At 44.7% G+C, this 24,565-nt stretch overlaps 1 protein-coding gene and 1 pseudogene across 1 annotated transcript; one reads left to right on the top strand and one right to left on the bottom strand.

The window, feature by feature from the left end:
* Positions 1-6,506: 6,506 nt before the first annotated feature.
* Positions 6,507-13,836, bottom strand: LOC125514898 (LRR receptor-like serine/threonine-protein kinase ER2). Its single transcript, XM_048680271.1, has 27 exons — positions 13,536-13,836; positions 12,655-12,796; positions 12,491-12,562; positions 12,325-12,396; positions 12,144-12,215; positions 11,990-12,061; positions 11,851-11,922; positions 11,531-11,602; positions 11,372-11,443; positions 11,220-11,288; positions 11,054-11,125; positions 10,873-10,944; positions 10,655-10,726; positions 10,486-10,557; positions 10,327-10,398; positions 10,176-10,247; positions 9,998-10,069; positions 9,847-9,918; positions 9,696-9,767; positions 9,546-9,617; positions 9,362-9,430; positions 9,215-9,286; positions 9,059-9,132; positions 8,833-8,961; positions 8,256-8,621; positions 7,636-8,009; positions 6,507-7,026 (listed from the first exon to the last, which is right to left on the bottom strand). Exons 1-27 carry the CDS (start codon positions 13,819-13,821, stop codon positions 6,658-6,660), a joined length of 3,174 nt encoding a protein of 1,057 aa, XP_048536228.1. The 5' UTR covers positions 13,822-13,836; the 3' UTR covers positions 6,507-6,657.
* Positions 13,837-15,250: 1,414 nt separating this feature from the next.
* LOC125512675 lies at positions 15,251-16,128 on the top strand (annotated as a pseudogene).
* Positions 16,129-24,565: the final 8,437 nt, after the last annotated feature.

The following is a 24,565-nucleotide window of genomic DNA, read 5'->3' as shown; positions in this document are numbered from 1 at the left end:
CATTTATAGATTAGTGCACAAGTAGTACATAATTAACACATGAAAGACTTCATGAAGTGGCTTGGTTTAATGATATTTGATACTTGTTACAGGTGTAATTCTTATTGGAATCAGAAAAATGGCTTCATTATACTTCATGAAATGTTTTGATTTTTTGGTATCCAGTGGATATGTACTGTCAGCCCATAATTATTAAGGGAGCGATCACTTCCTTTGCAAAATGGAAAGCTGTATAGAATTTGCAAATGGATCATCTATGAACATGTGTGCAAACTAATCATATATGAACATGTGTGCAAATTAATTCATCTACATAAACTAAAATGAATCAGGAACTGCAGCATTTTGTCACTGTCCTTGGGAAGCCCATGGAGAATCCTGCCATATATCCATTGTTTAACCCACTTTTTTATTAATGTATCCCTGCCATGAACATTTTCTTGTATTTGGGTTCATTACCCCACTTCTTTCATTAATGTATCTCTTGTGAAACTTATGCTCATCTAGTTAACAAGACAAACCAGCCTTTCATTAATGTGGACGCTGCAACTCACGGTGCCGGACCAGCCTTTCTACTGCCACGCTGTTCGGCATCTACTTCCAGCCTTCTTTTGTTTTTGCAGCGGTAACAATTTATATGAACCTTCTGACAGTACATTCTTTTTGTTTTTTTGCTATTTCCACTAATGTATTGTGTCTGTTATTCGTTTTTATCTTACATAGATCGTACCATGCAATGTGAGATTGGCATTCAATGAGCTCGTCGCAGACACCGTGACCTTCGATGCTCTTGGGGGCCCATACACTATGCAGGTCGAGAAGGGGCGAAAGATAACCCAGATAGGAGGAGATGATTGGGATCGTTTCATCGCCCGCATGCGTCTTAGTGGGGGTGAATTGATCAGCTTCTCCTTCAGAAAAGATAGGCCCAGGATTTCTGTTATCTATCTAAATTTGATTCCGGATAGTGAGGATGAAGTTCATGAGGAGGAAGATGGTGCTGATTCAGATGATGACGATTCTGATGATGATGAGAACCCACTTGTTGAATACCTGTATGCCCAAGGACTCAGACTGGGCGACGAGGAAATCGGCAACCTCTGGGACATGCTTCCGCTACGTGAAGACTACCTAGGGAAGCCATTCGTGACCCGCCTCACAAGGACGAATGTTAAACGGCATATCATGGTATGTTACTTAGTGTGGTAATTACATGATATACATGCTTAGTTAGTGTAGTAGTTCATATGATATGCATGTTGTAGTACTGTGATGAGAGGCCTAGTTTAGAATTCATTTAGTGAAGAATTTTATGACATGCATGTAGTGTAGTAATATGCGATGATATGCTTAGTGTACGCAGTAATCTAATGATATGCCTAATTACTGTAGTAATTTGATGCTTGGCGTATAGTGTACTGATGTGATGATATATATGCTCAGTGTTGAATCCAATGATATATGTGTCTTGAAGTGTATGCTTTGTTGATAATTGCACGTGACATGATCATATATCATGTCAACTGTTTTGCTATTTCCACTAATGTATATGATCATGTCAACTGTTTTCAGAAATTACCTAAGAGGTTACTTGATAGCTGTGGCATCGACCCGGACGAAGAAGGCATGGCTGCTGGACTACGCCTTACCAGAACGGGCTCCATCACCAGTTGTGCCTATGCAGTGGACACGGACGGTCGCACTGTCTTGAGCAGTGCAGGGTGGAAGAAGTTCCTTCGTGCCAAGAATCTTCGGGTAGGACAGGCCATCCTACTCACTGTTGCGAACACCCGTCGCCATGACTTGAGGATGATGATCACCATCCACCTCATTTAGAACTGCGGTGGGCCATGTATCAATCTGAAATGAACTTGTTATGTTAGCTCTTATTTGCGAGTACTTGTCGTGTATTACCGTACCTATATCTACTCATATCTAGGTACTATTGCTTGTGATGGATTGCAACTATTATTAACTGGTACCTAATGCTCTACTAGCTATGATTATTCCACTGTGTGATGTTTTATAGGCTGTAGTGTGACATGGTAACTGTTATATATGGTAGAGGCTTGTCTCTAAGACCTTGTACAATGCAAGGTGCTTAGGGATGTGCTTCCACTGTGTGATGTTTTGTACGTGTCAGGTTGTAGTATGAAATGCTAACTGTTCTATATGGTAGTGGCTGGTCTCTAATTGGACCGACATGTTGAACTAGTATCAATGGTAGAGGCGTTTCGTTATGCGCCACATCCAACAGTTCACATAATTAATTATCCAAAGATTAAGGTATGAAACCCTTGGTCATACATAGCAACATTTCGTTCCTAAAAATTAAGGTACTTCCACATTCAAACTAACTAATACTACAAATTCGAAGGAACTATTAATACATTAACAGCACATAGGGAAGTAGCCCTGGTCCAATGGCTTGAGAAATGACGAACAAAAACTGAAAGAAGAAGGATCAGCCAGTAGCAGCACCATCAGCCTCCCAGCCTCACAACTTCAGCCAGCCTGGTGAACTCCAGGTTTTTTCCTGCAAAACACACATGTGATGTTGGAGGCAAGAAAATAAATATGCCAGGGGTCTTGTCATGGCAACTAATCGCACGGAATGCTAGTACAAATGATGGAGAACAAAACATCCAACATGAGCAAATTCATAGGAGTTCTAGATCCATGGATACCATCAAGAAAAAATGGTCAGTTTTAATTCAGACACAAGACTAGGTGAAAACATGCATATTTCATATCAGCAACATTGATATGGCATCTTTGCAAGCTTGGGTCAGTGACTTGTCTTGTGTTTCATGGCATGACAATAATTTTAACAATAAATAGACATGAAATTGACCCAAACTCATGTACAAAGTTAGGCCATATGATGCATGGATTAATTCACACATAAATGAAAAAATGCCAACTTTGTATAGAATTTGCAGTACTGAAATATTTCAGTGTGTACCGGTGTGTACTGAAACTGCAGTGGTGAAATAATTCAGTGTGCATCGGTGTGTACTGAAATTGTAGTAACGAAGTATTTCAGTGCCTACCGGTGTGTACCGAAATATTTCAGTGTCTACCACTACAACATTACAAATTTTGCCTAGGGCAGTACCAAAATATTTCAATGCCTACCGGTGTGTACCGAAATATTTCAGTGTCCACCACTACAACATTACAAATTTTGCCTAGGGCAGTTCCAAAATATTTCAGTGCCTACCGGTGTGTACCGAAATATTTCAGTGTCTACCACTACAACATTACTAATTTTTCCTAGGGTTCATATGATGTCTAGGGTTCACATACATCATAATCCATCCTCCAAATCCATGTGCTCAAATGTTCATGCAATTCATTGAGATTAAAATGCCATCTAGCATTCCCTCTCTGAACTATTATGATCAGTATCACCACGATGTAAGCACGAGCAGTAGAAAGATGAGGAGTGGGGAAGCTTACTCTAAACATAGCTACCGCCGCTGTTCAGACGAGGAGAGCGGCGAGGGAAGCGTGGAGAACGGCGGGGAAGCGAGGTCGCGACCATTGTCCTCCTCATCTTGCGCTTCGAAGTCTCCGGTGACTCGGTTGGAGGCTGCACAATCTGCAACGGCACCTCGTGCACGGTGGGTTCCTGATCCAGTGGATGCTCTACCCTGGATCTGAATGCCCACCACCTCCGCCTGGTCCACTCGCTGGACGAATTGGCCTGCTCCATCGCCCAGAGGAGGATCTCGATCTTCTGAATCGGTTGCGCGGGCTGGGGGAAAAGCTTTGCCCTCTCCTTCTTCGTCAAATTCTTGAGAGTGGCCATTGCCGTCCAGCTCATCTGCCTTGTGTTGTCAAACCAAGAACGGATCTCCCTCAACCTGGCCAACTTGACCTGGTCGCCGCCGGCGATCTGCACCAAGTCGGTGTTCTCGCCGCCGGCCATCAGCTTGATCTGCCGTGGAAGAGGGGGTGGGGTGGGTGGGGTGGTTGCCTGAGTGGAGCGAAGTTGCAGCGGCAAGAAGGAGGAGATGACTGCGGTGGACATGGAGGAGAGGGAGGAGATGGCCGCCGATGAGTAATTGTGGAATGTATAGCACCATGGCGGCGGTTATTCATTCGACGAGAGGGGCGGCGCGTGCAAATTTTCCTAGGACTAAACTGCCCCTAGATTAAAACGCGTCCCCACCTTGTCACGAGTACCGGCCCCACTCGTTTTAGTACTTTCGCGTACTTTCATCGGAGTACTACCCAGTACTTCGTATTTGTCTGCTGTTAGATCGACATCAACGAACGGTTCTAAAAAAGCCCAACCACTCTAAGACTTGTATAAAACTAAATATGCACAGCTGCATTGTTCCCTACACAACATGGGCATCTTATGTTCAACATGGAAGTTTTACACAATTTTTCAGTGTAGACACCAGCAAAGCCCTCCACTTTGTTTCCGGTTTACGGGAAAAAGTACATCCGGACCGATCGGCAGATCGATACAGGACCGCGTTCGATGGCAAAACACGTCCGGACCGCACGGTCCGAACTGTTTTGGCCGGTTTGAGGGTTGACTTTAGAAATTTCCTAAGTTAGTTTTGTCGATCACGAATTTCATCGCTTCAGGGTTTTTTTTCATCGCTTAGGCATGCCTTTGGTCTTGTATGACTTTGCTATTTGCCGGCGTTTTTGTGTGTGTGTGTGTTGATGTTGGCTGTGTGCATCCTAACTATGTAGAGGCCGGATGTGTGATCATTATGGTTGTATCCTCTTGATGCTTTATTTTTTTGAGTAATAAAATCCACCTTTTCTCGAAAACAGCTAGTAAATATCCTAGCTCAATTCGGTTGAGATCTATTTAAGGAGCTGGTCCTCTTCATATGTAAATGAGCTCACCACTATTGATATATTCAAGTAAAAGATTGCCTAAAATATTGATGTTAAGGGGGGCGGGTAAGGTGAAAAATAATACAAATATCATTGTTCATAAGCATGATACAAAGGAAATCATGACCATGGGGTAGGCCCTGGCCTGCTGGCCACCCCCTGTCAGCTAGTAAATATCCTAGCTCAAGTCGGTTCGGGAACTCCTATTTAAGGAGCCGATTCTCACCATTTGGAAATGAGCTCAGCACTATTGATATATTCATCTAAAGAATTGCTTCAGCACGCTGAACACCCAGTCTCCCTCTCTCGTCCAGAGCTCCTTGTTGCCTAGTGTGCTCATAGCACTCTAGTAGTTTGGCCTGAGCACCAACGATACTCTGTAGAAATAGGATGCACCGGGAGAAGGTTGCTGTGAGAAAAGAGCAGGAGGAACTCCTCGTTGTTCATGCACGATACATATGCCCGCATGTATGCGTGGTCTCCTCTTAACCTGCAGCTTGGAGCGTAGCCAGCAGTTCCACAAGAGATTGTCCTACGTCCTCATTCCAGGTGCCATTGCGTTCTTCGTCTTCTGTCCGGACAAGAAGAGGGAGCCCTCGACGGAGGGGCAATCGGGCGTCTAGCTTCATCCGTGAAAACATGGGGCCTTCTTCATGTGATTAGTGGTAACTGAAGGTTCTGAACTGTGTGGTTGGTTGAGTTGCAAAGTTTGGTTGGAGGCGGACGTGAAACGGTCGTACTCGTATGTAGCAGACACTGGGGGTGTTGGATCATCTGGCAAAATAGGAACAAAGTCTTTTGCTGCTTCCAAGGTGTTGGTTTGAATGGAAGTAGAAACAACCATCCAATGTGTGTTTTCTCGGCGTGTCACTGTCTGGAACGCTGCCGGTGAGGAAGGATCCTGATTCCTGAACCTTGGCGCTGAGGGTTGCCTCGGTTTTTTCTTATCTGGGTTGCCTCAGTTTTTGATCCCGCTGATTGTATCGGACTCCCATTAGATCTCCGTTGCTCCAGATCAAAATCGATTGGTTGTGAGTTTTTCATATATTTTTTTTGAGGGATGATTGGCTGTGAGATACGCAACGCTGCAGGCCCAGTGCGTGCTCCCCACACTAGTAGCAATGGCATCTGATTCGCAGCGCATTACTCTCTTCTGCGCCGGCAGGTCATGAGCTGAACTAGACAGTCGACTTGCGTGGGAGGCTGGCAGAGAGATAAGCTCTGGCCCCATGCATGTATCAATCATCGCTCGCACAGAATGACAGAAAAAAGTAGGAATTCCTCGGCACTACCATCTAACGGCCATGCCGTGGCCACTTAGCTAGCAGTAATCAGTGAATCAATCACAGTGGCATTACCTGGCGTGCGCGCAACGCCGGCGATCTGGGCAGAGTGCAGAAGCACCATCAGAACTTCTACCCAGCAGGATCTCGATTGGTGGAGGCTGTTCATACAACAACAGAATGCCACTGGCACAGTAAATGTGTCGTCCCAACTGAGCGAACAGGCCGGTGGCACCGTAAAAGCAGCATTGCCTGTGCCCGGTTGCACCCGTCTCCAGCAAAACACCAGCTTCCTTTCTGTTTCAGCACAGTTCGTATCATGATCCCAGCCCAACGGAGGTCGCAAAAGGGAAGGCGAAAAGAAGAGATAACTGACTGATGAAACCAGAATGAGCAGCAGCATATTTACAGTGAATCGAATCGAACACATCCCCAAACCCAGTGTCCCCCTCTGCTATTTTTGACGAAAATAGTTAGCGGAAATGCTACCCTGGCAGCTCAGGTCAGTCTACTCTGTGTTCTGCGATATCGCCTCGCCGAACTTGAGGAAGAGCTCCGCGTCGGACGCGCTCGACGAGTTGGCGCAGGAGAGGGCGCTGCCACTTCTCAGGCTGACGTACTCGTTCACGTAGCTCGGGGCCGTGGACGACTGGGGCGACGCCGGTGGCTGCGCCGGCTTCGGGGGTGCTTCTGGGCAGACCAGGCAGCTGAGGACGTGCACGACGTCGTGCATCGTCGGTCGGTCCGATGGCTGCCGCTTGCTGCAGAGGAGCGCCAGCTGGAACATCCTCTTGACCTCGCCGAGATCCTTGCATGTGGCGGTGATGTCTGGGTCGACCATCTCCATCACTGTGTTGTCCGCGGCTTTGGATAGGATCTGCAAGGGGAGCAACCAATGAGCACAACCGACATTGGTGCAGGACAGGGAAGTTCAACAGTTAAAACTAACTATGCACAGCTGCATTGTTCCCTACACAACATGGGCATCTTACTCCAAACAAGCTAATTTTGACAGAGTAGGGGAAAGTAAAATGCTCAAGCCAAATTACCAGCATATTAGTAATCAAAGCAGAAGGTACTAGTAGTTACTACTCCCTCCGTAAACTAATATAAGAGCATTTAGATTACTAATTTAGCGATCTAAACGCTCTTATATTAGTTTACAGAGGAAGTACTAGATAGCTACAGTTTTTGACAGTGGTGTGCTTCCTGCTGAATTTTCAGCCATATGATTGAAGGCAGGGGACAAACATGGCAGGCTTTGCAGGACACTGCACAAGCTGCCAGTGATAATAGAGCTTTCACCAGCCATACAATGAATCGCACCCACCACAGTGCAGATAGATCTAACCCCCCATCACATGATAGCTTTCATGTTGCCTCCCCTTCAAGGAACACGAACCTAATGCCCATGACTGTGAACTTATTGAGCCTCAGAATCAGAAGGGAGTGAAGGCAACGAACAAGCAAGTGGAAAATTAGTTACCAGGTGATGGAGGTTGCACTCATTGTCAACTGGCTTCTTCCCAGTCAGCAGCTCGAGCAAGACGACGCCGTAGCTGTACACATCAGATTTCTCGTTCAGGCGGGATGTCCGCGCATACTCAGGGTCAATGTAGCCAATTGTGCCCATCACATAGGTTGATGTGTGGGTCTTGGAGATGCACACGCTCTTGGCAATGCCAAAGTCAGCAAGATGCGCCACATAGTCCTTGTCCAGGAGGATATTCTTCGATTTTACATCCCTGTGAATTATTCGCGGGCTGCAGTCATGGTGAAGATAAGCCAGCCCTTGGGCAGTGCCAAGAGCAATCTGGAGTCTAGCCTCCCAGTCCAGTTTTGTCTTCTTGGACGAAGGTGCTGAGATAAACAAAGACTTGCAGATTAGCATATGGTTGTGGAAAATTCTCAAACTATATGTATGCCTTGCAGACATTCCAATCAAGAGAATAGAAATAGTAATCAGTCCATCTTAATAAGAAAGTGGCCAGCACATGTTTGCTGACAGATAACCGTATGGAGGGTAGAAAGGAAAAGGTTCTAAATACTGAGCACGATGAAGTGAAACTGTGCCCCACATGCATTTTGCCTGGTATGTCCACTTACCATGTAAAACGTCCCAGAGGCTGCCACTTTCCATATACTCGTAGAAGAGAAGATTCCCAGCAGGTGATAGCGAGTAAGCCTGAAGGCTGACAAGATTCCGGTGTTTGATACTTCCAATTGTCTCGAGCTCAGTCTCAAATTCCTTTACACTCTGCGGGTAGTGAGCATATAGCTTCTTGATTGCCACTGGCTTGCAGTTCTTCAGAACACATTTATAAACTGTACTAGATGCCCCGTACCCAATTATGTATTTCTCGCTCAAATTTTCTGTCATCCTCATTATATCGTCATATACATGGAGGGCCATATTCATGTGGAGGATCACAAGCTTGGGAGGAACATTGCTCGATAACACAGCATGAATCTCTGTAACAAAAAATTATCATCATTATCTCATTGAAACCATATTAGCCATCAAACAAACAAACAGTGCATCTGTCAAGTTGAACAGACTGGCAACTGTTTGAGACAGGCATCAACCATTCGCAAGATCCAGCATGACGAGACTTCACTTGTCAAGTAGCTATCGAAATTGATGTGTTAAAGCAACATACAGGGATTTAAGCAAATGTATTACCTTGTTTGCTTACAGAGAAATCTGTGGAAACGGCTGGACTGTGTGGCCAACAAGCAGCTGCTAGGATCAACAACAGGATTGCAAGCCCGCCAATAGCAATACCAAGAATGACAGCCCTTGAGACAGAGACTGCGGTGAAAATGCACGAAAGAGTATTGGAATGTTTGTTAGTGGTCTGATGAGGTTATGTTCCAGAGCAACTTAATAAAGACAACATTGTACTTACATCTCTTTGCATGACTGGAGGAAGGGCATGAAGAACCACGCCAGGAGCCACATAGTCCAGGATTACCCAGGAAGCTAAAGGAAAGTTCAGATTATAAATGACGGTTTAGCCAGAACAAATCTTTTTGAAGGTATGGTTAATACCAGATGATACTACCTGTCAGGTGAAAACCGTGAAAAGTTGTTGTCTGTAGGTACAACGCCAGCCAGGTTGTTGTATGATATATTTCTGCAGCAAAGCTCACTATGAGTGAAATCCACACATGTGCAAACAGTTCGAATAGCTTTTCAGGTCTTAACTTACAAGACATTGAGACTGAAGCAGTTAGTAAGTGAAGAAACATCCCCAGTCATATTGTTACTTTCTAGTTTTCTGTAACAACAAAACAATCACACAAATCAATCTCAAATAATTGGGCAGGGAAATCAATATTAGTTTATCAATGTTAATGGGTGCATGGCAAAACCCATAGCTTGCATGTACTTACAACAGTATCAGATTTTGCAGCATTCCAAGCTCTCGAGGAATGAAACCATTAATGTGGTTATAGGACAAATCACTGAAACAAAAGCAAAAGGTGTCCATATTACTCTTAAAGGATACAGATTTAAGCACATAGAGATGTTAAGGTGCTTACATCTCCGTGATGCTCCTCAAGTTTGCAAACTCAGCAGGAATGTGTCCCACCAGATTATTCTTGCTCAAGTTACTACATGAATAAGTAATGTTGTCAGAAAAAGATACAGGCATTTTAACAAGAAGCAAAAAATAGAGGTTATAGGATTTACAGTTTCAAAAGATGCTCTAAGCTGCCGACTGCTGAAGGAATCGAACCAGCGATCTTGTTACATGATAAATCCCTAAAAGTATATTCATGTAACACATGATGGCATTAAAAACTTTCTGAAGGAGATATAGCAATTAAATGATAGAACTTACAGTATGTCTAAGTTTATCATTCTTGCTAGCTCAGTGGGAATTGCTCCATTAAGATAATTAGATGACAAATTCCTAAAAGTCATTAGGAATAACTATTAGAAGTGTAATTATGGCAGTCCAGAAAAAGAACAACCTCCAATAAACAAAATAGAAACTAGGAAAATTAGGAACCACTTACAAATAAGTCATGCTCTGAAGCTTGTGCAATGAACGTGGGATGGTCCCATTCAATTTATTGCCATAAGCATTGCTGTTTCAATAGCAAACAAGTTAAGTATCCAGCTATCAGAGATAGCTAAATAATTTCAGGGGGAAAAAGTGAAACTTACAAGCTAACAAGACTTGTGCATGAACTTATATTATCAGGTATCATTCCCTCAAGTTCATTATTTGCAAGATTCCTGCAAGAAGCAAATGATATGGACCACCGACCAAATTAGCACTGTTGATAAGAAACATATAATACAAATGAACAGAATTTTACTTACAAGTCATACAAGGCTGTGAGTTTTCCAAGCTCAGGTGGAATGAGCCCAGTCAGTTTATTGTCATTGAGGTCCCTGAAATGAGATAACGATCGTAGCATATCAAATGGATAGAACACTAATCAATTAACTATGAAGAATAAAAGCAATAATACAAAGGCTACATGCTTACAAATAATTAAGCGCCGACAAATTACCAAGCTCTGGTGGTATTGGCCCAGATAGCTTATTGCCTTGCAGGTATCTAGTAGTACAAGATATTGTGGTATCAGTAACTTCTTGTGATAAAAAAAACATAGAGATTTCGCAGAGGGCTAGAATATCAGTTAGTGGAAAGTAAAAGCTTTGATCAACTATTAATTAAACAGATAAAAAAAGTAGCAAGCTTACAATTTTTCAGTGTATGTCAAGTTGCCAAGTATAGATGGTATTGGGCCAGACAATTGGTTAAGACTCAGATCCCTGGATCAATTTCAAAATAAAAGAACATTTCAAAAAAATCATAATTTTGCATTTAAGGGCTGATATAATTCCTCAGTCACCATAAACCAAGAAAAGAATGTTATCATACAGCACTGCAAGCGCCTGCATAAGGCCAATCACTGTTGGAATAGGGCCAGAGAAGTTGTTCCTTTGCAAAGACCTAGCACAAATAGCAAATAATATTTCAAGTCATCACTTGTATTAGTAAGAAAACTTAAGCATCTAGTTCTATTGGTGAAATGACTACCACATACAATGTAGCCACTTGCAGGAAACCAATGTTGAATGGGATTTCTCCGGTGAGATGATTGTAAGACAAATCCCTAAAACAGAAGAAGATCAGGAGTGTTCTAAAAGCTAGAAAATGAACAACATTATTCAAAGGGAGTAGAACGAATGTACATACAAGACCTGAAAGCTCGTACAGTTCCCAATGGTATCTGGTATTGTGCCCATCAAGCTATTGTTCTTCACGTCACTGAACCAAACAAAAGCGGCATTGTTAGCAGAATAAATGGCACAAGCAGCTACAGTGGTGATAAACGGAGGAAAGCAATACACTCACAAGTACCACAAGCCAGTCAATTGGCACATATCTGGAGAGAGGCTTCCTTCTAATTTATTGCTTCGCAGTCCCCTTGAATATATGACAAACTTAGATGCATACAACAAAGCATGTAAAAACAAATATTGGTCTGCTAGCCCTGCACACTATGTCTGAGCAATCATCGTATTTAGCACAAGCATTTTGTCCAAACCCTAAATCTTGCATAAATTAAGTTTTATTAGCATTTGCTAGGCCCTTGAATATTCTAGACAGTTTAAGTACTAAACCAAAATAATGTTTTTCTTCATTACTGGGAAACAGAGTGAATGAATACTTACAAGTATTGAAGAACCTCACTCCAGTATATTAACCTTGGAATTTCACCGCTTAGCTTGTTCTGAGCTAAGTCCCTAGGGCACATATCACATTAGAACTAACCCAATAAAATCACAGATCAGTTAAGCAGCACTAACTTACAATATCTTCAAATTTGGAAGCTGAGAGAGTGTCGACGGGATCACCCCCACCAACTGATTATTCTTCAATATCCTACAAATACAAGTAACAGCAGGGATTATGATGAGTGAAACGCATGCTTTTACCAAGTTCCGGCAAGAAGAACAACCCTTACAAGTTTTCAAGGTGCTTCAGCTTAGATATGGAAAAGGGTATGTCTCCTTCCAGATTGTTGGAGGACAGGTTCCTTGATCAAAAAGAAAATTGAAACAGGCATTACTTGTACAGATCCGAAGGAATACGACACCTGTAAAAAAATAAGAGAAAGAAACACAGTACTACTGAAGCCCACTTACAACATTTTAAGCGAGGAGCAATCACCAATCTCATCAGGGATCTGCCCGGAAAGTCCACTGGACTGAAAATCACTGCATATGACCAAACAATCAGGAAAAAAGTGTGACACGGACTCATCACACAGACAAAAGCATTTAAATTTCAGGAAAGAATGTAACATCATACATTGACACGACGCTCTTCAAATCCCCAATGGCCGGGGAGATCTCGCCGCCGAGGTTGAACCCTGAGAGGTTGCTGCCGTTGCACACATGAACAGGCGTCAGTAAACGCTCACTGCAGCTAGCAATGGAGCAATAAGATTTCGCACGCAACAGAGAGGTGCTTACAGAGCTGCAACTTGGAAGGTGACGTTGTCGCAGAGCACGCCGCGCCAGGAGCAGTAGCCCGGGGACGCCCCGTCGCCGGACCAATCGTCCAGCGCGTTGTCGGCGTCGTGGAAGGATTTCTTGATCTCCATCAGCGTCCGCCCTGGAAACACGCATAAGAACACTCGATTAGCAGAAGCAGCAGCAGAAGAAGAAGAACTGAAGAATCTGACGCCACGAGGAATGGAGTCAGCCGGCAGAGGCGCTTGACTGTTGCTTCCAAATGCACAACACAAACTTGCTTGCTGACCAAAAGTTCAGATAACCAAACCAAAAACGGCCCCCAAAACACCAAGTTTCCAACTCGCCATATGCAAGAGGTTGGCTTGCACGAATAGCACAGCAACTTGAGAAGGGGAAACAAATAGTACTAAATGAAATATGCCGCATTTGTGCCTGTGCATAGCCATAGGCGGAGCTTATACACCGCCGAGGCGCCGACGACAGGGAAAAGATGCGGCAGATGTGGCAGTGAACGGAAGAAGAAGTGCAGAGGAAATGCTAAACAATGGGAGATGCTGGTACTACTAAGAACAGGAGACGGGATTAATCTAGCATTAGGTCACCCTCAACAGCGGAGGGAACACCAAATCAGCGAGCCATAAACAAAGACCAGACGACGCCCCACTAGAAAAGCGCGCACTAATAAAATACCACCAGCGCGAGAGAGTAAGCCAGAACCCCCGACGAATCCCCGTTCCCCGAGCAAGCAGAACCTGCCGCCAACACGAAGCCATGGGCACGGGGAGGCCCGGAGGAGGCCGCCAACACGAAGCCATGGGCACGGGGAGGCCCGGAGGAGGCGAGGCGGGCAGGGAGGGAGCACGAGCACGAGCACGAACCGTCGTCGGCGCCCGCGCCGGCGGCGAAGACGAGGAGCGCGGCGGCGAGGAGGGCCGCGGTCACGGGGACGGAGGGGGAGCGGCGGCGAGCGGGAGGCGGCATTGGCGCGGGCTGCAAATGCCGGCGCGGGTGCCTCCCGTTTAATCCAACGGGGTTTGGGGTTTTGCCGTGCTGGCCGCTTGAGCTGCTGCTGAAGGAGGGGGGGAGGGGAGGATCTCGTGCGGAGGCGATGGGGCCGCAGAGGGGGGACCTCCTGTGGTTTGTTACGGTGGGGCTCGCGCCCATGTGGCTCGCTGCCACTGCTGCTTTCGCGGCCGCAGAGCCGCAGCAGCACCACTTGCGTCGCGTGTACCCGGCGAGCCAGTCAGTCAGTTTCACTTCCGTTTTTCAACTTGCCGAAACTCATCCGGCGCAAACGGTCGCCGGATAAGCTGGCATTGAATTGAAGTGGCGTCAAACATGGTTTTCATCTGGCTACACTAGAGACTCCTTGTAAAAAAAAAATCGGCATTACATTACGAGCAAGTGTGTGTGCGGGCGGATAATGATGGTCGGGTGGAGTCGGGGACCAGGCGCAGACGATGCTTGTCCTGCACGACGACGGGCTGCGTTCTGCTTCTACCTCGGGACGATGCTGCTGGTAGCAGCAGTAACCAAGGGTGAATTTTAAAGGGACGCGCTGATGATAAGGTAGAAAGCCGTGCGCTGGCGCTGGCGCATGGCGGGCCACGCGCCCACGCCCCGGTGCTTCCGATCCGAGCTCCCAAAGTCAGCTTGCCGTTTTAATCAGACGCCGAGGGTGTGGAGAGTGAAACGGATGGAGCCCCCGCCCGCCCGCCCGGCGGGATCCGGGCCGCCTCTCCGCCGGGGCTCCGGCGCGTCTCGCGCGCAGCAGTTCGGTTCAGGTTCAGCCATGGGGCGCCGGCGCGGCCGGACCCGTGAAACGTTGCTGCTGCGGACTGCGGCCTCCGGTGGGAATATTCAGGGAATTGTTCACGGTCACGCAAAGTGAGATTTATCCTCTCCTGCTCGCGGACATGCACACGGGGACGGGAGGTGCCGGCCGGGTGCTGCGCTGTTTGCCTGGCTGTTCGTGGTACGCTTTAGCAGCAGTGGTGATAAATGAGATAAAAGCACCCCAAATACTCTAACTTGCATGGAATGTGATGATTTAGTCTCAAACTTGCAAAATGCGACTCTATCATATCTGAACTTGCACTTGATGCGATGATTTGGTCCCCAGCCTATCACAGCGCGACAAGTGACAGCTAGGTGGCTGGCCCGATCATTGCCCGCACTTTCACAAAAAACACCCTACCATTTTATCTAATCAACCCACAGTACGTGTCACTTGAATTAATTCTGTCTCAACTCGCATCTCTGGTTACTCAAACCGGCAGCGAATCACCGGAGCTCAACTGGGATACCAAAGCCGGAACCGGATCCTCTAACATCCTCAAGGGATGTCACCTAAGCTACAGTAACCATGACATCCCTTCTTCACATCCATATGGTTAAGTCTAAAATGATTATAATTAATTTACAAATTACAAATCTACTATATATCTTTACAAAAATTACATAAATTATGATGCAATAAAATTATTTTTTGATTTTTTTTGTATATGCTACAGTAAATCCGCATAGTAATTACTACAGTATCCTGACATCCCTTCTTAGCTTTACACATACATTTTACTGTAGCTTCGTGACATCTCTTGAGGATGTTAGAGGATCCGCTTCCACCAAAGCCACCCCTCTCCTCTGATTCCCAACTGCTCCACCTCGCCAATCTCTCATCATGGCGACGGCGGCTGCAACCCCGACCCAGCGGCCGTGTCCTTTTGAGCCCCATTCCTAGCTACCACTCCGCCTTCCTCTCCCGTGTCAAGCTCTCCGCCGGCGGCTCGCCGGTCAAATCCGTCAGCGTCTCGTCTCCCCCCTCCTCCTCTTCGGGCGGTGCCGCCAAGATCCGTCGGTCCTGCATGTGCTCCCCGAGGAACCACCCGGGCTCGTTCCGTTGCAGCCTGCACAAGGAGCAGAGGCCCCGGCCGGCAACACCAAGCCCGCCTCCCAGCCGCCCGTCGGCGGCGGCTGCTCTAGGCGCATGGTAAACGTGCTAGCGCAGCGCATGGGGAGCGGACACTGGGCACGCAGGGCGCTGGCTCCGTCTCTCTCGGTGCAGCAGCTGCAGCACAGAAAGCGTGTTGACGGGTTCCGTGCCGGGGCCAGCCGGCTCTTCGCCATGTCCACGTCCATGGCCGGCGGCTGCCTGCAATGAAAAAACAACAGCGTCGACATGCCATAGCGAAGATACTACTAGTACATACTGCACAAACTGTACATAGGAAAGAAATTCCCCGAATAATCCGTTCGTTGTATAGAAGATCGGTGGGGATCAAGCCGGTAGATTGGAGTTTTAAGACCCAATTCGATTACGGCCTGCTCAATTAGCTGTTGATAGAGTGGCTGTACATAGAGTGAGACTCTTCCTCCTCGCTGCTGCACATAGAGTGAGCTCTTGTCCTCTCTGCGCGCTGTGTATAGCCCTTGATTTTGGTTCTGGATATACATCAATACATGAGTGACAAATTGGAGACACACATACATGCATCTGATGTGTCCCGTGACCGGAGGCTTATACATCCTTGGATGATTTGTTTGCCGCAACAACTCTCTGCTCTTGTTTCTGTTTCTGTTTCTGGAGTGTGGTTGCGTCTCGCCCCTGTTTCGGGTTTCGGATAAGCTCTTCAAGAGATCAGTCGCGTCTCTCCGTCGCTTGCTCCCGTCACGCTGGTGGCACCCGTGCCTCCGGCCGGATCAGGCCACCAACTTGCAGCACAGGAGAAATCCCCGATTCCGACGAAGTTTCTATAAAGTTTCATGGCGGAGCGGCTCACCCCAGCTCTTCAGCTTGCGCAAGAAGATGATGGACAACTGTTTAGCTTCTTTGATTAATTGTGTTTCTTCGCCAGAAATCGGTCGCCGGGCTATGTCTGTCAGTTTGGCTCTTGTCCCCATTGTAGTATTGCGTGCGGTGTTTATTTTTTCTTGATGGAGGAAAAACATCGGTGCACTTTTCAGATGAGTGAATGGAGCGATGAACACAGAATACATAATAAGGGCGTGGACAAAGAAAAACTCTGAAATAAATTAGTAGCAAGCTTCTGTTGAAACCATGTCGTTCACCTGATGCCATGTACTGCGGTGTAATGTGAATAGTTAACTGAATTCGTGTAGTGCAAAGGAGGAATTGAGACAGAATTAATTCAGGTGCCATGTACCGTGGGTTGATTAGATAAAATGGCAGGGTGTTTTTTTGCAAAAGTGCAGGTGATCACTGTTCCAGCCACCTGGCTGCCATTTGTCATGCTATGATAGGCCGGGGACCAAATCGTTACATCCGGTGCAAATTGGGATATGATGGAGTTGCATTTTACAAGTTTGGAACTAAATCATCACATTCCATGCAAATTGGGGTACCCGGGATGCTTTTACCTCGTGATAAATCTGATGTTTACAAATGAGTTATAAAGCTAGTCCCTCCCGCGACGTGTTCTAAGTTGGTATCGTGGCACGGAAAGAAAATCCGCCCGATTGAAGAAACGTCACCACCATTTTTTTGCTCTCCAAGCAATTATTAGCTGCTAATGTGTTGCTTATTGCTAATAATGCTAGTGAAAAGCGAACCCACTCAAACCGTCAATGTCATGAGGAAGTAGATGATGAACCTTTTAATGTTGTTAAGAAAGTGGTTTCGCTTCTAAACCTGTAACTCCAAGTCAAGGAGACCCACTTTCTCCGTCCAGGATTAATAGTCCGCCGGGTCGAAATTCTGGCACCAAAACAGGAAATAACTCTAACAACGCAAGATTATCGAACATGCCAACCATCAATTAACTCGGGTAAATTAGTGCGCATGTTACAGTCTCAAGTGTTGGTGGTTATTGCGCGCATGTACTCTCTCTTCTTCACATAATTCGGGGTGGATAGATCATCGGTAATAAGCAAACCCCCTCCCTCGTGTGATTTTCGCCGTGTCAGATCCATCTATAACGTCTAAGAATAAAGTTGCCTTGATGCAAAACCGAAGGGGATGGCTATCGAGGGAAAATGGAACACTATTATTCAACGCCCTTGGAATAATGGACACGCTTTTACCGTCCTTCATTCTAATAATCTCATATGGAGGAAGTAGGAAATGAACAATGGCATCCCCTACCCATCTGCTTAGTAGGATTGGCAAAAATAGAAAGTCTAGTGAAGTATATAGAATTACGCTTCGTCAAGTGAGAGGAAAATGGCCGCCAACATGGCAACATCCATGACCTCATTAAAGCACCATTCGTTGGATTTCCTCAGGTTGCAAGAAACTATGAAAGAAGAGTTCTCTCAAAGCTTCTTTAGAAAATGAGTTCAATTTATTTTTGAAATGGACCCCTTTTGTTCACAAGTCTGGGGCTATCCTTTGTGGTGTGACAGAATAAATCTTAGAAGTGTGTGCCTTTAACATGAAAAATAATCGGCGAACCTTTGGGATAAAAATGTGAAAGCTATGTGGGACCTTTTGATGGTTTATGGTGTTGTACATGAGGAGCACACCGAAAGTTTCCTCTTTGAGCTATCCTTATTTGGCAATGCTATGTATATGGCTTATATTATTGGAGGCGACTTAACATTTCAAGACATCTTGTTGAAAATAAGCTAACATCTCCCACTCTTCCAACTTATTCAATTCCATTAATCATATTCTTGTTAAAGAGAAAATCACATTAGCAAGAGTTTTTTCACCTAGTTCAATAACAATCTGAGCCTTGTATTTGAAAAATGGATACGACCCTTCGTTTTCATATAGTTTTGGTTACGAAGTTTTTCGCGTATATATCTAGCCACAATTATTTACTTATGTCTTCTAGAGAGACTAATGATGTCCTCCAAGACTATCCTGGTAAACATATATAAATTTCTACCCACTGCAGAGAGATATTTTGCTCAACTAGTGTATTTTAATGATCCTTTCTTTTAAGTTTACCTTTGATTTCCAGTAATAGAAACCATAGGAGGTTCCCTTAATGACGCTATTAATATTATTAATATATTGAAAAGGTTAAAAAGAGATATTTAAATGTAGAATACCAATTAGATGTTGCTTGTCATGTACAAAACATTGCATTTACACCTTAGCAGGTATTACACAGAAAGAAAAGGCATACAAAGGTGGGCCATGTGTAGTTAGTACCACATATGTTCCAAAATATAAGGTGTAGTTTGAGTGTCAGAATTAATGCTTTGAACCCATCTAATAATATGCACTTTATGTTACCCAAAACCAATATCATTATATTCATATCAAAAGCATTTTCTCACTGTTATGTTTAGGTAACCATGGACTATTTATTTTATGAGACACTTACAATCACAACATGAACATGAACAATTAAATTGCTTCTTATACTTTGGCAAGGAGGTTGTGACATTTTGAGAAAGGTGCACATTACAATTCAAAACTAATCACCCAATTTAATATTAAACCCCACATGAAAGATCGTGGATGTCGCCTAGAGGGGGGTGAATAGGCGATTTAAAATAATTACGGTTTAGGCTTGAACAAATGCGGAATAAACCTAGCGGTTAATTTGTCAAGCACAAAACCTACAACAACTAGGCTCACCTATGTGCACCAACAACTTATACTAAGCAAGATAAACAACTATGTGATAGCAAGATATATGACAAGAAACAATATGTCTATCACAAAGTAAAGTGCATAAGTAAAGGGGTCAGGTAAGAGATAACCGAGGCATGCGGAGACGATGATGTATCCCGAAGTTCACACCCTTGCAGATGCTAATCTCCGTTTGGAGCGGTGTGGAGACACAATGCTCTCCAAGAATCCACTAGGGCCACCGTAATCTCCTCACGCCCTCGCACAATGCAAGATGCCATGATTCCACTAAGGGACCCTTGAGGGCGGTCACCGAACCCGTACAAATGGCAACCCTTGGGGGAGTTCACCGAACCGGTACACTTTGGCAACCCTTGGGGGCAGTCACCGGTACCCTTCAAATTGCTCGGGGCGATCTCCACAACCTAATTGGAGACCCCAACGCTTGCCCGGAGGTTTACACCACAATGATTGAGCTTCGAACACCACCAACCGTCTAGGGCACCCAAGCACCCAAGAGGAACAAGCTCAAGGGCACCAAGCACCCAAGAGTAATAAGGTTCTCAACTTGTAACTTCCACGTATCACCGTGGAGAACTCAAACAATGCACCAAATGCAATGGCAAGGGCACACGGAGTGCCCAAGTCCTTCTATCTCAAATCCCACCGAAGCAACTAATTCTAGGGAGGAAAATGAGAGGAAGAACAAGAAGGAGAACACCAAGAACTCCAAGATCTAGATCCAAGGGGTTCCCCTCACATAGAGGAGAAATGATTGGTGGAAATGTGGATCTAGATCTCCTCTCTCTTTTCCCTCAAAAACTAGCAAGAATCCATGAAGGGATTGAGAGTTAGCAAGCTCAAAGAAGGTCAACAATGGGGGAAGAACACGAGCTCAAAGGATAAAGTTCATTGGGGAAGAAGACCCCCTTTTATAGGTGGGGAAAAACCCAACCGTTATGCTCACAACCCGCACAGAGTGGTACTACCGCTCATCCTCACGGTACTACTGCTAGGGGTAGCGGTACTACCTCAAAGGGTAGCGGTACTACTGCTTGCGAGCGGTACTAAAAAATTACATCCGTGCCTACCATCGCTGGACTTGTGATGAGTTTTTGGTCCGGAGCGGAAGTAGCCACAGAAGTAGCCGCGGTAGTACCGCTCCCACAAGCGGTAGTACCGCTGCAGCTTTTAAGAAGACACCAAAACTGACACAACTTCTGCAAACGGACTCCGAATTCAACGAAACCAAGTTTGTTGGAAAGCTAGTGACAAGGGCTAACACAATCTTGATAGAAATAACAATAATAAGCAAATTAGAAAAGGCCCATTAGAAAATGGTGAGAACCCTTCCTCGATAAGACCGGTAAAACCTCCAACACCGAAAACGCAATAAAAGAAGCATGTCAACTCCGTTTTCGATGAACTCGAGCTTGTCATCTAGATGACCATAAGCTCTAAGACTAACAAATAGAACCAAACAAGAACCAAGAAAGATGATGCAAGCATGCAATGGTTTGAGCTCACTACGAACGATATGATCAAGCTACTCACTTGAGAGCCCCCCTTGATAGTACGGCAAACAATTCTATAACCCGGTATCCAAACTACCACCATGAGACCGGTAGAATAGAGAACCTATCAAGGCCAAACATTTGCCTTGCACAAAGTCCACTTGATCTAGATGTAGACGATCTTGACTTCCTCAAGTAGGACCACCTTTTCTTGATTGCGTTGGTGATGACCCACAAGTATAGGGGATCTATCGTAGTCCTTTCGATAAGTAAGAGTGTCGAACCCAACGAGGAGCAGAAGGAAATGATAAGCGGTTTTCAGCAAGGTATTCTCTGCAAGCACTGAAATAAGTGGTAACAGATAGTTTTGTGATAAGATAATTTGCAACGAGCAACAAGTAACAAAAGTAAATAAAGTGCAGCAAGGTGGCCCAAACCTTTTTGTAGCAAAGGACAAGCCTGTACAAACTCTTATATAAGGAAAAGCGCTCCCGAGGACACATGGGAATATCGTCAAGCTAGTTTTCATCACGTTCATATGATTCGCGTTCGGTACTTTGATAATTTGATATGTGGGTGGACTGGTGCTTGGGTGATGTTCTTACTTCAACAAGCATCCCACTTATGATTAACCTCTATTGCAAGCATCCGCAACTACAACAAAAGTATTAAGGTAAACCTAACCATAGCATGAAACATATGGATCCAAATCAGCCCCTTACGAAGCAACGCATAAACTAGGGTTTAAGCTTCTGTCACTCTAGCAACCCATCATCTACTTATTACTTCCCAATGCCTTCCTCTAGGCCCAAATAATGGTGAAGTGTTATGTAGTCGACGTTCACATAACACCACTAGAGGCTAGACAACATACATCTCATCAAAATATCGAACGAATACCAAATTCACATGACTACTAATAGCAAGACTTCTCCCTTGTCCTCAGGAACAAACGTAACTACTCATAAAGCATATTCATGTTCATAATCAGAGGGGTAATAATATGCATAAAGGGTCTGAACATATGATCTTCCACCAATTAAACCAACTAGCATCAACTACAAGGAGTAATCAACACTACTGGCAACCTACTAGCACCAATCCCGGACTTGGAGACAAGAATTGGATACAAGAGATGAACTAGGGTTTTGAGATGAGATGGTGCTGATGAAGATGTTGATGGAGATTGCCCTCTCCCGATGAGAGGAGCGTTGGTGATGACGATGGCGATGATTTCCCCCTCTGGGAGAGAAGTTTCCCCGGCAGAACAGCTCTGCCGGAGCTCTAGATTGGATCCGCCAAGGTTCCGCCTTGTGGCGGCGGAGTTTCGTCCCGAAAGGTTGCTTCCCATTTTTTTCTCGACGAAAGACTTCATATAGGAGAAGATGGTCATCGGAGAGCCACCAGGGGGCCCACGAGGTAGGGGGCGCGCCCTAGGGGGGGGCGCCCCCCACCCTCATGGAAAGGGTGTGGTCTTCATCTTTGGCGATGATTTTTCATTATTTATTATAAGGTATTCCGTGGAGTTTTAGGACTTTTGGAGTTGTGCAGAATAGGTCTCTAATATTTGCTCCTTTTCCAGCCCAGAATTCCAGCTGCTGGCATTCTCCCTCCTTATGTAAACCTTGTAAAATAAGAGAGAATAACCATAAGTATTGTGACATAATGCCCATAATGTAATGAATATCGATATAAAACCATGATGCAAAATGGACGTATCAACTCCCCCAAGCTTAGACCTCGCTTGTCCTCAAGCGAAAGCCGATAACAATAAATATGTCCCCATGTTTAGAGGTAGAGGCGTCGACAAAAATAAATTATGGATATGAGGGCATCATGATTATTCTCATAACAGCAACATATATACATATTGTCATATGATTACTTATGTTCAAGTGATGATCAATTCATAATGTAAAAGTATGAATCAGAAACCTTATTGAGAACCAACAAACTATAACCTTAGTCATTGAAGCAATTGCAATTTATCATAACATCAGAAAGAGTCTATGTCAGAGCTAAAAAAGCAAGTCCACATACTCAACTATCATCTAGTCCTTCATAATTTCTAACACTCGCGCAATACTTGTGGTTACGGAGTTTTAATCGGACACAGAGAAAGATAGGGGCTTATAGTTTCGCCCCACAACCTTTTACCTCGAGGGTAATGTCAACAATAATAACTCATACTCCCCTACATCCAATTAGATATATCTATTAGGATCTTTCCAACACACTGTGCTTGCCAAAGGATAAAATGTAAAAAGGAAAGGTGAAGATCACCATGACTCTTGCATAAGGTAGAAGATAATAATAAAAGATAGGCCCTTCGCAGAGGGAAGCAGAGGTTGCCATGCGCTTTTATGGTTGGATGTACAAAATCTTAATGCGAAAGAATGTCACTTTATATTGCCCCTTGTGATATGAACCTTTATTATGCAGTCCGTCGCTTTTATTACTTCCACATCACAAGATCGTATAAATCTTATTTCTCCCACACTAATCATACATATTTAGAGCAATTTTTATTGCTTTGCATCGATGACAACTTACTTGAAGGATCTTACTCAATCCATAGGTAGATACGGTGGACTCTCATGGCAAAACTGGTTTAAGGGTATTTGGAAGGACAAGTAGTATCTCTACTTGGTGCTGAGAATTTGGCTAGCATGAGGGGGAAAGGCAAGCTCAACATGTTGGATGATCCATGACAACATACTTTATCTCAGATATAAGAAAACATAACCCATTACATTGTCTTCCTTATCCAACATCAACTCTTTAGCATGTCGTATTTTGATGAGTGCTCCCAATCATAAAAGATGTCAATAATAGTATATTTATATGTGAAACCTCTCTTTCCTTATTACTTCCTATTAATTGCAACGATGATCAAAGCTATGTCTGCCAACTCCCAACAACTTTTAATCATCACACTCTTTCTATGTGAAGTCATTACTATCAATAAGATCAATATGAACTTTTGTTTCTTTTTTTTCTCTTTTCTTTTTATTCACCCAAGATCATAGCAAGAAAATCAAGCCCTTGACTCAACACTAATCTTTATTATATAGCTCACGGACTCGATTACATAGAGAGATCATAAAGCAAAACTTAAAACTAGATCATGCCATAAACTTTATTCTACTAGATCAAAATACTACTAATAGGATCGAACTAAGGAAAACGGTAAAGGTAGGAGTTGTGATTGTGATATGATATCGGGGCACCTCCCCCAAGCTTGGCAGTTGCCAAGGGGAGTGCCCATACCCATGTGATTATATCTCCTTGGTTGGTGAAGAAGGTGGAGGTGCTGTTGATGATGCGGGCTTGTCATCCATCTTCCAAGGCATAGGTTCACCATCATAGAAGGATGATCGAGTCTCCAGAATCCTCGAATCTGCAGCCAAACTCATTCTTTTGAATCTATATTCATACTCACAGTTTTGGTTTTGCAGGTCATAGATTTGGGCTTGGAGGTGCTCGATCTTCTCATGTAGCTTGAAGATGGCCTCCTCGGTGTTCTTGGCATCCGGCTTGTAGTTGTTAGTGAGCTCCACGAGCATCGTGTGGCTAGCGTTGATTCCACGCTCCACCATCCCCCGGCACTTGAAAACTTGTTGCTCCATTGCTTCGAGCCTCGTCTCCACGCTTCCGGTTCCCTTTGGTCCCTCAGCATCGCGGATGTGCAGCAACCTATCACGCATCTCAATGGTTTTAGGGTGTCGCAGCACCTCCGCGAGGTAAGGGTTGATGACCTTCTCGAAGAACTTGTCCTTGGAAGCACTTGGGGACGTCATGATAATCTAGATCTGTCAGAAAAATAGCTCGAAACAAGAACAGAGAATAT

The sequence above is a fragment of the Triticum urartu genome, chromosome 6 (assembly GCF_003073215.2).
Source record: "Triticum urartu cultivar G1812 chromosome 6, Tu2.1, whole genome shotgun sequence".
Classification (NCBI taxonomy): Eukaryota; Viridiplantae; Streptophyta; class Magnoliopsida; order Poales; family Poaceae; genus Triticum; species Triticum urartu.
This window is presented reverse-complemented; position numbering and strand designations above follow the sequence as displayed.